At 47.1% G+C, this 16210-nt stretch overlaps 1 protein-coding gene across 8 annotated transcripts in view; it reads left to right on the plus strand.

Annotated features, from left to right (window-relative positions):
* The window catches only part of LOC100393869 (uncharacterized), a 53034-nt gene that overhangs the window by 9598 nt on the left and 27226 nt on the right, over window positions 1-16210 (plus strand). For 4 of the 8 annotated variants that reach the window (XM_054249733.2, XM_078361943.1, XM_078361939.1 and 1 more), the window contains exons 2-3: window positions 5360-5541; window positions 7267-7319. Coding sequence is in view for 6 of the 8 variants with exons in the window: in XM_078361939.1 (XP_078218065.1) it covers window positions 7290-7319 (30 nt within the window). In the remaining 2 variants the exon portion in view is untranslated. Of the gene's footprint in view, window positions 1-302; window positions 374-5359; window positions 6782-7266; window positions 7320-16210 lie in introns of those variants that run through there. The other 4 variants (XM_078361940.1, XM_078361942.1, XM_035285479.3 and 1 more) reach the window with 2 other exon arrangements.

Below are 16210 nucleotides of genomic sequence, written 5' to 3' on the forward strand. Positions count from 1 at the left end.
TTACCCAGCACCAGAGTGATTTGGTGCTCCTGCACTGGCCCTGCCCACAGAAGGGATTGTGACATATCCCTGGACTCATCACTAGGGTGATGTGACTATTTTACTGTCTTGCCACAGCCACAAGGGACATTGTGACATCACTAGGTCTTGTACCCAAGTGATAGGAATCTTCTCTCCAGCCTTGGCTCTTCCACAGGGGACATTGTGTCATATTGCTGGGCCCCACACATAGGTTATGTGACTCTCCTGCCTGTGCCCTGCCCTTGTGAGCCATTGTGACCTTTTCTGGGTCTAACACCCAGGTGATGTAACTGTGCTGCCTATGTCCTGCCTACAGAAGACATTGTGACGTATTTCTGCATCCATCACACAGGTAATGTGGCTCTCTTCTCCTGCCTGGCCCCTGCTCACAGAAGGGATTGTGATGTATCATAGAGCTCAGCACCTAGCTGGGTTTTCTTTGGTGATACTCATGTTTTCCTGATTCTTTTTTGTGTGTTTGTTTTTGGGAGGGAGTGTTGCTCTGTCGCCCAGGCTGGAGTGCCATGGCACAGTCTAGGCTCACTGCAACCTCCGCGCCCCAGGTTCAAGTGATTCTCCCGCCTTAGCTGTGTTCTTGGTTTTCTAATTCTTTTAGTTGTGATGTTTGGTTAACTTGATGTCTTTCTAACGTTTTGATGTGAGGCTTCAGTGCCAGAATGTAGTGAGGTCAGATGTATTAAGGCCAGGGGTGGTGGCTCACGCCTGTAATCCCTACACTTTGGGAGGCCAGCATGGAAAATCACTTGAGCCCAGAAGTTTCAGACCAGACTAGGAAACATGTGGAGAATCTTTCTTTACTGAAAATATGAAAATTAACTGGGTGTTCTGGCTGTGATTTCAGCTACATGGGAGGCTGCAGTGGGAGAGTCATCTAAGCCTGGGGAGTTTGAGGCTGCATTCCATGCTGGGCGACAGAGTGAGACCCTGTCACAAACAAACAAGCAGGCAACAGATATTTTATGCCCTTCTCAGGGTAGGAAGCCAAATTAGCAAAATACAGCATTTTAAAATTTAAATTTTATGTTTAATTTAATTTAATTTTTTTGAGACAGAGTCTTGCTCTAGTGTTTAGGCTGGAGTGCAATGGTGGGATCTCGGCTTACCACAACCTCCACCTCCTGGGTTCAAGTGATTCTCCTGACTCAGCCTCCTGAGTAGGTGGGAGTACAGGCATGCACTGCTACGCCTGATTTTTAGTAGAGACAAAGTTTCTCCATGTCGGTTAGGCTGGTCTCAAACTCCCTACCTCGGTGATCTGCCCACTCTGGCCTTCCAAAGTGCTGGGATTATGGGTGTGAGCCACCATGCTTGGCCTTAAATTTTATTTTTAAATTTTAATCTATTTATTTATGTATTTTGAAATCAGGTTATGAAACTGGCTCATTTTTGTATTTTTGATTGAGATGAGGTTTTACCATCTTGCCCAGGCTGGTTTTGAACTCCTGGGCTCAAGCAATTCACCGTCTTGGCTTTCTAAAATACCGGAATTACAGGTGTGATTCACTATGCCTGGCTGCAATTTTTTTTTTAATCGTTTGTCTTTCCAAGAGTTTCATGGGAGAGAGTTTGGTTTGTTTATATTCATTCTAAATAGACATTTAGGTTGTCAGCTTCTGTCCTCATGAACTCTGAGGCTACAAGTCCCCTGGTTTATCATAGGACCATGCAGGTGAAAAATAAAACAATAGAGCTGGGCACAATGGCGCGCAAGAATCACTTGAACCTGGGAGGTGGAGGTTGCTGTGAGCCAGGATCATTCCACTGCATTCCAGCCTGGGCAACAAAGCAAGACTCAATCTCAGGCTGGGCGTGTTGACTCACTCCTGTAATTCTAGCACTTTGGGAGGCTGAGCGGACAGATCACAAGGTTAGGAGTTCAAGACCTGCCTGGCCAACATAGTGATACCACGCCTCTTCTAAAAGTAATACATAAGATAGCGGGGGATGGTGGTGTGTGCCTGTAATCCTAGCTACTCGGGAGGCTAAGGCAGGAAAATCGCTTGGACCTGGGAGGTGGAAGTTGCAGTGAGCTGAGATCAGCCATTGCACTCCATCCTGGGTGACAAAATCAGACTCCATTTAAAAAACAAAACAAACAAACAAAAAACACCTCTATCTCCAAAAGTAAAGAAAGAAATAAGAAAACATAATGTTTATAATAGGTCATTTTGTGATAAAGAAATAGTTATATACCCTAAACCAAGGTCTTAGAGAGAAAAGGAAACCTGTGCACAGACTGGGGCAACTGTGTCTTCTCTACCGTCCCCACCTCAAAGTTGCTTTCTCCCTTGTTCCCTAGAAAATCACCCGATTGGGTATGATTGTTCTTTGATCAGTATGTGCATTTTTTTTTTTTTTGAGACGGAGTTTCGCTCTTGTTACCCAGGCTGGAATACAATGGCTCATTCTCGGCTCACCGCAACCTTTGCCTCCTGGGTTCAAACGATTCTCCTGTCTCAGCCTTCCAAGTAGCTGGGATTACAGGCATGTGCCACCATACCCGGCTAATTTTTTTGTATTTAGTAGAGACGGGGTTTCACCATGTTGGCCAGGATGGTCTCGATCTCTTCACCTCGTGATCCACCCGCCTTGGCCTCCCAAAGTGCTGGGATTACAGGCGTGAGCCACCGCGCCCGGCGCATATATATTTTTTTATTCTTTCCAGGCTGACCATTGCGTAGGTGGTCGTTGGGCGTCACCTAGCGGCCGGCTTGCAGTACAGGCCTCCTCCCGAGGCCTCCTGGGCTGGGCGAACAGCACAGCCTGTGGCCCGCGGGGGCGACCGTCTTTCTAGAGTTTTCTTGTCCTCCGGAGCTCCAGCGGCAGCTGCCGAGGGAGGGACAGTTCCCGCTGTGAGCTGGACAGAGCTCGGGAGTCCTGCAGCCTTCAGCAGAACTGTCACAATGGTGCTGGAGCTCTGGTGCGTTTCTTGTGAGTCAGAGCTCAGACGTGCAGGGCTGTGGAGGGGAGGCTGTCACCGCGCTCCTGGCACGAGCAGAGTTGGGGGCTGCCCGGCTGGTCCCCAGCTCACAGCAGCTGCAGAGACCCCACCCGCGGGATTCACCAGGCATGGTGCAGGGGGCCGGGCACAGCCTCCAGGCCCAGCTGTGGGCCCGCGTGGGTCCTGACCGTCTGAGGCTCCGGCCGATGTTTTTCCCAAATCCCCATGAAGAGTTGGGACAATCCTGTGCCATCTTTGGAGGGCCGGGAAAGCTCTGTCTGTGGGCTTTCCGAGCGCAAAGGGGCCATGGGCTGCTCCGAGGCTGCCACAGGTTCGGGGGGCGCCCCTGCTTGGTGTCCACTCCCTCTGGTTTCCTCTTCCCATCCTTTGGGTGGCTCATCCCCCGGGCTGGGACTGGGCTAGGGGAGTGTCCTGGGGATGGCTGAGATGCGGTTGTCGGAGGGTGAGGCCTGGCCGTCCGGGTCCTGGGCCTCGCCCACTGAGCGGTGGGAAGGAGGGGCGGGTCACCCCCCTTGAGCCCTTCTCCGTCTTTCTGCCGCCCGGGTGGACCAGCAGACAGCGTGGGGGAGCGGTGGGACAGAAGGTTGGCGGAGTTAAACTCCCGGCAGACGGCTTTAGGCCCCGTGCGCCACACTCGGTCACACCTGGCCTGTGGGTGGCCCGGTGGGCCTCTGCCCTTACCACTGGCTGGCTTCTCTGTCCAGCTGCCGGGTCGACCAGATATCAGCTCCGGGGCTAGGACTTGGCCACCGGCTTGAAATGTTTAAGGTAGACCAGATGCCACTCTGCCTCTCGCCGGCGGCAGTACCTCTTAGGTCCAGTAGAGGGCGCCATGACGGCTCACGGCCCTCCACCTTCCCGGGCTCACCCAGGTCATCCCATTTCCGCCTCCAAAGTAGCGGCGGCACTGGGGATCTTTCTGTTTTGTTTTGTTTTTTCCTAGCCCCACTTTGAGTTTGTTTCCACAGTACATTGAGTAATTGTTTGTTCTTCGTTTTTTTGCTCTCTCTCTTATGTTCTTTCCTGCACACTGAAGTTGTTTCTTGTGTGTGTGTATATTTATAATACATATGTGTATATGTATGTGTACACATTTTTTTTCGAATGAGGTCTTCCCACTTCGTGACTTAGGCTGAAGTGCAGGTGTGTGATCACGACTCACTGCAGCTTGGACCTCCTTTTTGTAGAGACGAGGTTCTGCCATGTTTCTCCGGCTGGTCCCAAACTCCTATGCTCAAGCAATCCACAAGCCTTGACCTCCCAAAATACTGGGATTACGGGTACGAGCCATCCTGCCTGGCTGTCTATCTATCTGTCTGTCTGTCTAACTGTTTATCTATCTATCATCTATCTCTGTATGTCTGGTTCTAGCTGTCTATCTGGCCAGCTCTGTCTGTCTTTCTGGCCTATCTTTCATCTTTTCAGTAGAGATGTGATCTTGCTATGTTCTCCAGGCTCTGGATATATATTTCTTTTTTAAGTTTAATCACTGTTTCTTTTAGAGATGTTGTCTCTCCATGTTGCCCCAGGATAGTCTTGGAACTCCTAGGTTGCAGGTATCCTCTGTGGCCTCCCAAAGTGCAGGGATTACAGGTGTGAGTCACTGTGCATGCTCTGGTCATGTTTTTGATGTGTTGATTGTTTCCAGTCCAGGTGCATAATCTCATGTCTGAACATTCCTGCTGGTGTGATTGTGACATTTGACTTTACCTAGTACCAGAGTGATTTGGTGCTCCTGCACTGGCCAAGCCCACCGAAGAGAATGTGAAATATCCCTGGACCCAGCACTGAGTCGGTGTGACTATTCTCCTGCCTTGGCACTGCCCACAGGGGACATTGTGACATCACTGGCTCTTGTAGCCAGGTGATATGAATCTTCTGTCCAGCTTTGGCTCTTCTACAGGGGACATTGTGTCATATCGCTTTTTGATGTGACTCTCCTCTGTTACCTGGATGTGGCCCAAAAAGAGATTGTGACATAACTTTGGGCCCAACAGAGAAGTAATGTGACTCTTCTCTCCTTCCCATTCCTTGCCCACAGAAGAGAAAATGACTTATTGCTGAATTAGCACACAGGTGATGTGATTCTTCTGCCTGCTCACAGAAGTCATTGTCATATATCTGGGCCTATCACTGAGATTATGTGACTCTCTTCTTCCTGGGACCTGTCCACAGTGGGGAGTGTGACATATCGCTTGGCCCAGAACCTACATGATGTGGCTCTCCTCTTATGCCCAGCCCCAAGGTTGTGTGACTCCACCTTCTTCCTGAGCCCCACCCACAGGGGCCATTGTGTCATATGTCTGAGACCCTCCATTAGGTGATGTGACTCTTTTGTTTGGGCCCTTTTCTCAGGATATTGTGACATCGCTGAGCCCAGCATCTAGGTGATGTGACTCTTCCCTACTGTTTGGTCTCTACCCAAAGAAGGATTGTGACGTATCAGTCTGTCAAGAACCTAGATGAGGTGACTCTCCTCTCCAGCTAGGACCTGCCTACATTGTGTATGGAGACATGTCACTGGGTCTAACACAGAGGTAATGCAACTCTCCTTCATGGGCCCTGCCCATAGGGGTATTATGAGCTGTCTTTCTATTAATCACCTAGGTGAGGTGACACACCTCTTCTGCCTGGGACCTGTCAAAAAAGTATTGTTGGTATCACTGAGCCCAGCACTAGGTGATGTGACTCTCTCCCATGCTTGGGCCCGGCCAATTGGGGTGTTTGCTACATACAGCTCAGCCCACCCCCCAGGTCACGTGATTCTTTTTTTCCTGAGTCCTACCCACAGAGAGAATTTGGACCTATTTTTGGGCCCATCATTTAGGTGATATGAAACTTCACGGGCCCTCCCCGCGAGGTGTAGTGTGACACATTGCTAAACCCAGTACACAGGTGATGTGACTCTCCTCTGTGGGTTGGGCTTTGCCCAAGCAGGGACTGTGATGTGTTGCTGGGCCCACCACTCAACTGCTGTGATTCTTCTCTTCTGCCTAAGCCCTGCGTACATCATGTATTGTGCCATATACTTGGATTTAGCACCCAGGTGATAGAACTTTATATCATGAGACCTGCCCACAGTATTATGACATATCTCTTTTTCTTTTTTAATTTTTGAGATGGAGTTTCTCTCCTGTTTTCCGGGCTGTAGCGCAATCTTGGCTCTCGGCAACCTCTGCCTCCCAGGTTCAAGCAATTCTCCTTCCTCAGTCTTCTGAGTAGCTAGGCATGCGCCACCACGCCTGGCTAATTTTTTGGTTTTTGGTTTTTGTTTTTAGTAGAGAAAAGGTTTCTCCATATTGGTCAGGCTGATCTCAAACTCTCGACCTTAGATGATCTGCCCTCTTCAGCCTCCCAAAATGCTGGGATTACAGGCGTGAGCCACCGCACTTGGACCTGTGATGGGGTCTTTTTATGTTAGCCAGGTTGGTCTTGAATTCCTGGCCGAGGCTGTTCTACCTCAATTTCTTCAATTTTTTTTTATTACAAGTGTAAGCCACCATACTTGGCCTACTTCTCCATTAGATTTCTCATTTTGTTTCATACAAAATTTTCAGTTATCTATTTATCTTTTTTTATTATTTTTTGAGACGTCTCTGTCACTCAGGCTGGAGTGCAGTGGTGCGATCCTGAGAATAGCCGCTTTACACAGGATGCTTGAGGAGCCTAAGATGAGCAACTTTGGCCAACATAATTCATGCATAGCCATTCCCAGCCCCCGCTGCCCCCGATTCCTAATGGCCTCCCACGATGTGGTCAGCAGTGGGGAACAGCATGGTGAGAGAGGGGCTCAGGGATGGGATGAAGGTTTTTCCTGCATTATCAAAATGGTTAAAAAGTTTTCAAAAAGGTGTCCAAACTTTCTTTTTACCCTCAAGTTGATACTAGGATGTATTAAACAAGCAGACCCAGGTAAGGGAAAGAGCAAGTGCATTTCAAGCCTCAGCTCACTTCTTTATTAGCTGTAATTCCCTGGGCCTGTGGCCCTTCCTGTGGGAGCCTGTTTCCCTGACTTTAAAAAGCGTTGATGGGGGGAGGGTGGGAGTGGGAGGTGGGCCCGGATCTTTATCCAGTCAGTGGCCCTGGCGCGGGAACCTCCCAATCAGGCCCGCAGTTGGAGCTGAGGGCGTGGCTTCCGGCATTTGGCGGGGCCTTTGTCTCTGCTCCCGCCAGAGCTTGGGATCGGTCTCTGCGGCTCTGAGTCCTCCACCCTGGGATCCCTCGTGACTTGGTTACATCCTCTGTTCCCCTGTGATCTGCAGGTCCTGGGAGACGCGCAGCTAAGATGCCAGGAGACTCTGAAAGCTGCGAAACAGTGAGTGTGCGGGGCTGGGTATCCCGAGAGGGGAGAGCGGGCTGTGAAACCGGCTGGACCGGCCTCCCCACAGTCCGCTCCCAGGTCGCCTACCTGAGTTCCCGCAGGCGCAGCTCCGCCCCAAGCCCCTCTGGCCGCAAGATGGCGGCTGGACCCGCAGCCAGGACCCCCGCGTCCTGCCTGTACCTGCGGGGCGCCCTGTCTGGAGCTCTCTGGGCAGCTCTGCACCCGCAGCCCCGGGTATTTCCGACATTGTTCAGGGATTTCAGGCGGTCATCAGGGCAAAATTCCCACTCGGTGTGTGCGTGGGAGGGGATGCAGCCCGTAGGATCTTCAGCCTTTCCTGATAATTATTTTTGTGAGTGTGAGACGGAGTCTCGCTCGTCTCCAGGCTGGAGTGCAGTGGTGCCCTCTCGGCTCACTGCAACCTCCGTCTCCCGGGCTCAAGCGATTCTCGTGACTCAGCCTCTTGAGTATCTGGGATTACAGACACTTGCCGCCGCTCCGGGTGAATTTTTTGTATTTTTAATAGAGCCGGGGTTTCACTATATTGGCCAGGCTGGTCTTGAACTCCAGGCCTCAGGTGAACCCCCCACTTTGGCCTCCCAAAGTGTTGGGATTACAGGCATGAGCCACCACGCCCGGCCATAAAGAAATTATTCTATCGTCCTTCTAATATTTATTAAACTTCATATTATCGTAATGAGTTTTTCTGTGAAATTTTGCTGCTATTCATTGAATGCCAATAATTCAGAATGCCTGCTCTCCATGAGTACACACAGATTAAAACTATAGATATCTAAAGAATTATTTAATAGTATATCCATGTTGTATTCAGCGTTTTGCGCATTAAAATCTCCCTTGGCTGGCGCCGTGGCAAATCACTTGAGGTCAGGAGTTCAAGACCAGCCTGGCCAACATGGTGAAAGCGTCTCTATTAAAAATACAAAAATTAGGGCTGGGTGCAGTGGCTCACGCCTGTAATCCAGCACTTTGGGAGGCCGAGGAGGGTGGATCACGAGGTCAAGAGATCAAGACCATCTTGGTCAACATGGTCAAACCCCGTCTCTACTAAAAATACAAAAAATTAGCTGAGCACGGTACCCCGTGCCTATAATCCCAGCTACTCAGGAGGCTGAGGCAGGAGAATTGCCTGAACCCAGGAGGCGGAGGTTGCGGTGAGCCGAGATCGCGCCATTGCACTCCAGCCTGGGTGACAAGAGCGAAACTCCGCCTGAAAAAAAAAAAATTAGCTGGGCGTGGTGGTGCACACCTGTAATCCGAGCTACTGGGGAGGCTGATGCTGGGGAATCACTTGAACCCAGGAGGCGGTTGCAGTGAGCCCAAATTTCACCACTGCACTCCAGCCTGTGGGACAGAGTGAGAATCTATCTTAAAAAAAGAGGAGGGAGGCAGGCAGGCAGGCAACAATTCCATAAAAAAGTGGATGAATAGGGCCAGGCTCAGTGGCTGACACCTGTAATTCCAGCTCTTTGTGAGGTCAAGGTGGGTAGATCACTTGAGGTTAGGAGTTCAAGACTAGCCTACCCAATATGGTAAAACCCTATCTCTATTAAAAATACAGAATATTGGCTTGGGCGCTGTCGCTCACGCCTGTAATACTAGCACTTTGGGAGGCTGAGGTGGGCCGATCACAAGGTCAGGATTTCAAAACCAGTCTGGCCAACATAGTGAAACCCCATCTCTACTAAAAATACAAATTAGCCGGACGTGGTGGCCCATTCCTATAGTCCCAGCTCCTTGGGAGACCGAGGCAAAAGAATCGCTTGAATCCTGGAGGCAGAGGTTGCAAGTGAGCCGAGATCACACCACTGCACTCCAGCCTGGGTAACAGAGAGAGACTCCATCTCAAAAAACAACAACAACAACATTCCAACCAACCAAAATATTGTCAGGTGCGGTGACTCACGCCTGTAATCTCAGTACTTTGGGAGGCTGATGAAGGTGGATCACCTGAGGTCAGGAGTTCAAGACTAGCCTCACCAACATGGAGAAACCCCATCTCCACTAAAAATATAGAATTAGCCGGGTGTGGGGGCACATGCCTATAATCCCAGCTACTTGGGAGGCTGAGGGAGGAGAATCTCTTGAACCCGGGAGGTGGCAGTTGTGGTGAGAGGAGATCACATCATTACACTCCAGCCTGGGCAACAAGAGCAAAACTCTCATTAAAAAAAAAGTAAGGCTGAGCGCGGTGGCTCCCAGCACTTTGGAAGGCCGAGGCGGGTAGATCACGAGGTGAAGAGATCGAGACCATTCTGGTCAACAAGGTGAAACCCTGTCTCTACTAAAAATACAAAAATTAGCTGGACATGGTGGCACGTGCCTATAGTCCCAGTTAGTCAAGAGGCTGAGGCAGAGGAATTGCTTGAATCCAGAAGGCGGAGGTTGTGGTGAGCCAAGATCATGCCATTGCACTCCAATCTGGGTAACAACAGCGAAACTCCATCTCAAAAAAAAAAAAGTATATATATGTATATATATACATATGTGTGTATATTTACATATTAGTTGGGCATGGTGGTGGACACCTGTAATCTCAGCTACTGGGGGGGCTGAGACAAGGGAATTGCTTGAACCCGGGAGGCGGAGGTTGCAGTGACCCGGGATTATGCCACTGCACTCTGGCTGGGTGACAGAGCAAGACTGCGTCTCAAAAAAAAAAAAAAGTTGGGAAAGGACATGAGCAGACATGTATTAAAAGAAAACTTTCGTGTGGTCAACACTCATATGAACAAAAGCTCAACATCACTGATTATTAAAGAAATGCAAATAAGATACCATCTCATGCCAGTCAGAAAGGCGTGTTTTGTTTTGTTTTTTGAGACAGAGTCTAACTCTGTCACCAGGCGCCAGGCTGGAGTGTAGTGGCACAATCTTGGCTCACTGCAGCCTCCGCCTCCCGGATTCAAGCAATTCTCCTGCCTCAGCCTCCTGAGTAGCTGGGACTACAGGCGCACGCCACCACGCCCTGCTAATTTTTGTATTTTTAGTAGAGACGGGGTTTCACCATGTTGGCCAGGTTGGTCTCGATCTCTTGACCTTGTGATCCACCCGCCTCGGCCTCCCAAAGTGCTAGGATTACAGGCTTGAGCCACTGAGCCCGGCCAGAAAGGTGATTTTTTTAACAAGTTAAAGAAGTAACAGATGCTGATGAGGTTCTTGAAAAAAAGAAATGCTTATACTGTTGGTGGGAGTGTAAATTAGTTCAGCCATTGTTGAAGACAGTATGATTATTATTATTATTTTTCTAAGACAGAGTTTCTCTCTTGTTGCCCAAGCTGAAGTGCAATGGCACGATCTCAGCTCACTGCAACCTCCACCCCTTGGGTTCAAGCAGTTCTCCTGCCTCAGCCTCCCGAGTAGCTGAGATTACAGGTCTGTGCCACCATGCGGCTAATTTTTGAACTTTTAGTAGAGACTGGATTTTGCCATGTTGTCCAGGCTGGTCTCAAATTTCTGACTTCAAGTGATCTGCCCACCTCAGCCTCCCAAAGTGCTGTGATTACAGGCGTGAACCACCATGCCTGGCCCAGTGTGATGAGCAATTCTATTACTGGTTATATGCCCAAAGGAATATAAATTATTCTGTTATAAATACACATGAACATGTATGTTCACTGCTGCACCATCCACCACAGCAAACACATGGACTCAATGTAAACTTCCATAAATGATAGACTGTACAAAGAAAAATGTGGTACATATACACTATGAAATATGCACCCATAGCTGGGCGCAAAGGCTCACACCTGTAATCCCAGCACTTTGGGAGATCGAGGCGGGTGGATCACGAGGTCACAAGATCGAGACCATCTTGGCCAACATGGTGGAACCCCCATCTCTACTAAAAATACAAAAAAAAAATTAGCCGGGTGTGTTGGCGAATGCCTGTAATCCCAGCTACTCGGTAGTTTGAGGCAGAATTGCTTGAACCCAGGAGACAAAGGTTGCAGTGAGCCAAGGTCGCGCCATTGCACTCCAGCCTGGGCAACAAGAGCAAAACTCCCGTCTCAAAAAATAAAAATAAAAATGCTACACAGCTATAAGAAAAATGAGACCATGCCCTTTGCAGGGGTGTGGATGGAGCTGGAGAGCTGGAGGCCATTATCCTTAGCAAACTAACACAGGAACAAAACAAATGCCACATTTTCTCCCTTATGATTGAGAGGTAAATAATGAGAACACACAGACACAGGGAAGGAAGCAACACACACTGGGGTTTTTCAAAAAGTGGAAGGTGAGAAGAGAAAGAGGATCAGAAAAAATAACGAACGGGTACTAGGCTCAGTACCTGGGTTAGTAAATAATCCATACAGGAAATCCCCGTGACACAGTTTACCTATGTCACAAACCTGCACTTGGATCCTTGAACTTAAAAGTTTTTTAAAAGAACTATATTTTGAGACAGTCTTGCTCTGTAGCCCAGGCTGGAATGGAGTGAGTGGCGTCATCTCCGCTCACTACAACCTCCATCTCCTGGTTTCAAGCGATTCTTCTGCCTCAGACTCCCGAGTAGATGGGATTCCAGGGATGCATCACTAGGCCCGGCTATGTTTGTACCTTTTAAAGAGGAATCAACCAGTATTTTCAAAGATGGTTTTGTTTATAAAACATAATCTTCCACTTGTCCAGTAGACCAGTAGATACTCTTCATATATTGATGGATTGACTGGAGACACTGTCTCCCAGGCTAGAGTGCAGTGGTGCGATAAGCTCACTGCAACCTTTGTCTCCCGGGTTCAAGCAATTCTCCTGCCTCAGCTTCCAGAGTAACTGGGATTACAGGTGTATGCCACCACATCTGGCTAATATTTTATAGTTAGTAGAGATGAGGTTTCACCATGATGGCCAGGCTGGTCTTAAACTTTCGACCTCAGATGATCCACCCACCTCAGCCTCCCAAAGTGTTGGGATTACAGGCTTGAGCCACCACACCCAGCCGGAAGCTCTTTAACTTAATTAAATCGCATTTGTCAATTTTTGCTTTTGTTGCAATTGCTTTGGCATCTTCGTCATGAAGTCTTTGCCTTTGCCTATGTCCTGAATGGTATTGCCTAGGTTGTCTTTCAGGGTTTTTATAAGTTTTGGGTTTTACATTTAAGTCTTCAATCCATCTTGAGTAAATGTTTGTATAGGGTATAAGGAAGGGGTCCAGGTTCAATTTTTTGCTTATGACTAGCCAGTTCTCCCAGCAAAATTTACTGAAAATTCTTTCCCCATTGCTTCATTTTGCCAGCTTTGTCAAAGGTCAGATGGTTGTAGGTGTGCAGCTTGATTTCTGGCCCTCTGTTCTGTTCCACTGATCTATGTTTCTGTTCTTGTATCAGTACCATGCTGTTTTGGTTATCATAGCCTTGTAGTATAGCTGGGAGTTGAGCAGCATGATGCCTCTAGCTTTGTTATTTGATTAGGATTACCTTGGCTATTCAGGCTCTTTTGGTTTTATATAAATTTTAAATAATTCTTTTAAATTCAGTAAGAATGTCAGTGGTTGTTTATTGGGAATAGCGTTGAATATATAAATTGCTTTGGGCAATATGGCCATTTTAATGATATTGATTCTTTCTGTTCATGAGCATGGAATATGTTTGTTTGTGTCACTTCTGATTTCTCTGAGCAGCGATTTGTAGTTCCTGAGATCTTCTGCCTCCCTGGTAGTTATCTGTATTCCTGGGTATTTTATTCTTTTTGTGACACTGTGAATGTGAGTTCATTCATGAGTTGGCTCTTGTCTTGACTGTTGTTTGAGTATAGGAATGCTAGTAATTTTTCACATTGATTTTGCATTCTGAGATTTTTGCTGAAGTTGTTTATCAGCTTAAGGAGCTTTTGGGCTGAGACTATGGGGTTTTCTAGATATAGGATCATGTAACCTGCAAACAGGGATAGTTTGATTTCCTCTCTTCCTATTTGGATGCCCTTTCTTTCTTTCTGTTGCCTGATTACCCAGACCAGAACTTCCAGTTGAATAGGAGAGATTAGAGACGACATTTTTGTCTCATTCCTATTTTCAAGGAGACTGCTTCCAGCTTTTTCCCATTCAGTATAATGCTGGGTTTGTCATAAATGGCTCCTATTGAGGTTTTTTTTTTTTCCCAATAACTAGTTTATTGAGAGCTTCTTTTCTGCATTGACTGAAATGATCATGTGGATTTTGTCCCTTGTTCTGTTTCTGTAATGAATTGTAGTTATTAATTTGGGTATTTTGACCCAGACTTACATCCCTGAGATAGAGCCCACCTGAGCATGGTGGATAAGTTTTTTGATTTGCTGCTGAATTTGCTTTGCTAGTATTTTGTTGGAAGATTTTTGCATCAATGTTCATCAAGGATATTGACATGAAGCTTTCTTTTTTGTTGGGACTTTTTCAGGTTTTTATGTTAAGATGGTTCTGGCCTGATAGTATGAGTTTAGGGAGTCCCTTCTCTTCAGTTTTTGGAATAGTTTCAGTAGGAACAGTACCAGCTCTTCCTTGGGAGAATTCAGCTGCGAATCCATCTGGTCCTGGACTTTTATTGATTGGCAGGCTATTTATTACTGCCCCAATTTCAGAACTTATTATTGTTCTGTTCAGGGATTCAGTTTCTTCCTGGTTCAGTCTTTTTTTTTTTTTTTGAGATGAAGTTTCGCTCTTGTTACCCAGGCTGGAGTGCAATGGCGCGATCTCCGCTCACTGCAGCCTCTGCCTCCTGGGTTCAGGCAATTCTGCCTCAGCCTCCTGAGTAGCTGGGATTACAGGCATGTGCCACCATGCCCAGCTAATTTTTTATGTTTTTAGTAGAGACGAGGTTTCACCATGTTGACCAGGATGGTCTCGATCTCTTGACCTCGTGATCCACCCTCCTCAGCCTCCCAAATGCTGGGATTACAGGCGTGAGCCACCACGCCCGGCTCCCTGGTTCAGTATTTACAGGGTGTAAGCTTCCAGGAATTTATTGCTTTCTTCGAGATTTTCTAGTTGATGTGCATTGAGTTCATAATATTCTCTGATAGTTGTCTGTATTTCTCTGGGATCAGTGATACCCCCTTATTGTTTCTGATTCTGTTTATTTGAATCTTCTCCCTTTTCTTCTTTATTAGTCCAGCTAGTGGTCTTTTTAGTTATTTTATTTTATTTCATTTTTCAGAAAACCAGGTCCTGGATTTGTTGGTCTTTTGAATGTGTTTTCACGTCACTTGTTTAGTGCAGCCCTGATTTTGGTTATTTCTTGTCTTCTGCTGGCTTTGGTTTTTTTTGCTCTTGGTTCTCTAAGCCTTTTAGCTGTGATGTTAGGTTGTTAACTTGAGATCTTCCTAACTTTTTGATGTGAGGCCTTAGTGCCAGAATGTAGTGAGGTCAGATGTACTAAGGAAGTCCAGGAGTGATGGCTCATGCCTGTATCCTTACACTTTGGAAAGCCAACACAGGAGAATCACTTGAGCCCAGGAGTTTGAGCCAGACTGGGAAACATGTGGAAAACCCATCTGTACTGAAAATACAAAAATGAGCCGGGTGTGCTGGCACACACCTGTGATTTCAGCTACTTGAGAGGCTGAGGTGGGAGAATCATCTAACCCTGGGGAGGTTGAGGCTGCATGAAGCCATGATGGTTCCACTGCACTCCAGCCTGGGTGACAGAGTGGCACTGTGTCACAAACAAGCAACAGATATTTTGTGCCCTTCTCAGAGTAGGAAGCAAAATTAACAGAATGCAACATTTTAAAATTGACATTTTATTTTTAAGTTTTAATAAACTCAAGATGAGGTTATGAAACTGGCTAATTTTTGTATTTTTGCTTGAGATGAGGTTTTGCCATGTTGCCCAGGCTGGTCTAGAATTTCTGAGCTCAAGCCATCTACCTGCTTTGGCCTCCTAAAGTACTGGGATTTCAGACAGGATTCACTGCCTGGCTGCAATTTTTTTTTTTTGAGACGAAGTTTCGCTCTTGTTACCCACATTGGAGTGCAATGGCGTGATCTCGGCTCACAGCAACCTCGGCCTCCTAGGTTCAAGCAATTCTCCTGCCTCAGCCTCCTGAGTAGCTGGTACTACAGGTGTGTGCCACCATGCCCAGCTAATTTTTGTATTTTTAGTAGAGACAGATGGTCTCGATCTCTTCACCTCGTCAGCCACCGTGCTTGGCCCATTTTTTTTTTTTTATTTAAATATTTGCCTTTCTGAGAGTTTCGTGGGAGAGAGATTGAGACGGAGTCTTACTCTGTCGCCCAGGCTGGAGTGCAGTGGTGGAATCTCGGCTCAATGCAACCTCTGCCTCCCTGGCTCAAGCTGTTCTCCTGCCTTAGCCTTCCAATAGCTGAGATTACAGGCACCAGCTACCACACCCAGCTTATTTGTATTTTTAATGGAAACTCTTAACCTTGTGATCCGCCTGCCTTGGTCTCCCAAAGTGCTGGGATTACAGGTGTGAGCCACCATGCCCTGCCTGTTCTTTGTTTTCTCTCTCTCTCTCTGTCTCTTATGCTTCTTCCTGCACACTGAAGTTTCTGTTGTTTTAAATTTCTTTCTTTCACACATATATGTACGTACGTATATATATATACACTACGTACGTATATATATGTATATATATACATATATACGTACGTACTTATGTATGTGTGTGTGTATATATATATATATATACCATATTTTTGTTATTGTTGGTTGGTGGGCATTTATGCAGGTTCCATATCTTTGCAATTACACTAGTTTACATTCACACCAGAAGTGTAAAAGTGCTTTTTTTTGAAACCACATTTATGCCAATATCTATTACTGGTTGAAGTTTTAATGATGGCCATTCTTGGCCGGGTACAGTGATTCATGATGTAATCGCGGCACTTTGGGAGGCTGACGTGGGTGGATCATTTGAGGTTAGAAGTTTGA

This window comes from Callithrix jacchus, chromosome 22 (genome assembly GCF_049354715.1).
Source record: "Callithrix jacchus isolate 240 chromosome 22, calJac240_pri, whole genome shotgun sequence".
NCBI classification, from domain to species: domain Eukaryota; kingdom Metazoa; phylum Chordata; class Mammalia; order Primates; family Cebidae; genus Callithrix; species Callithrix jacchus.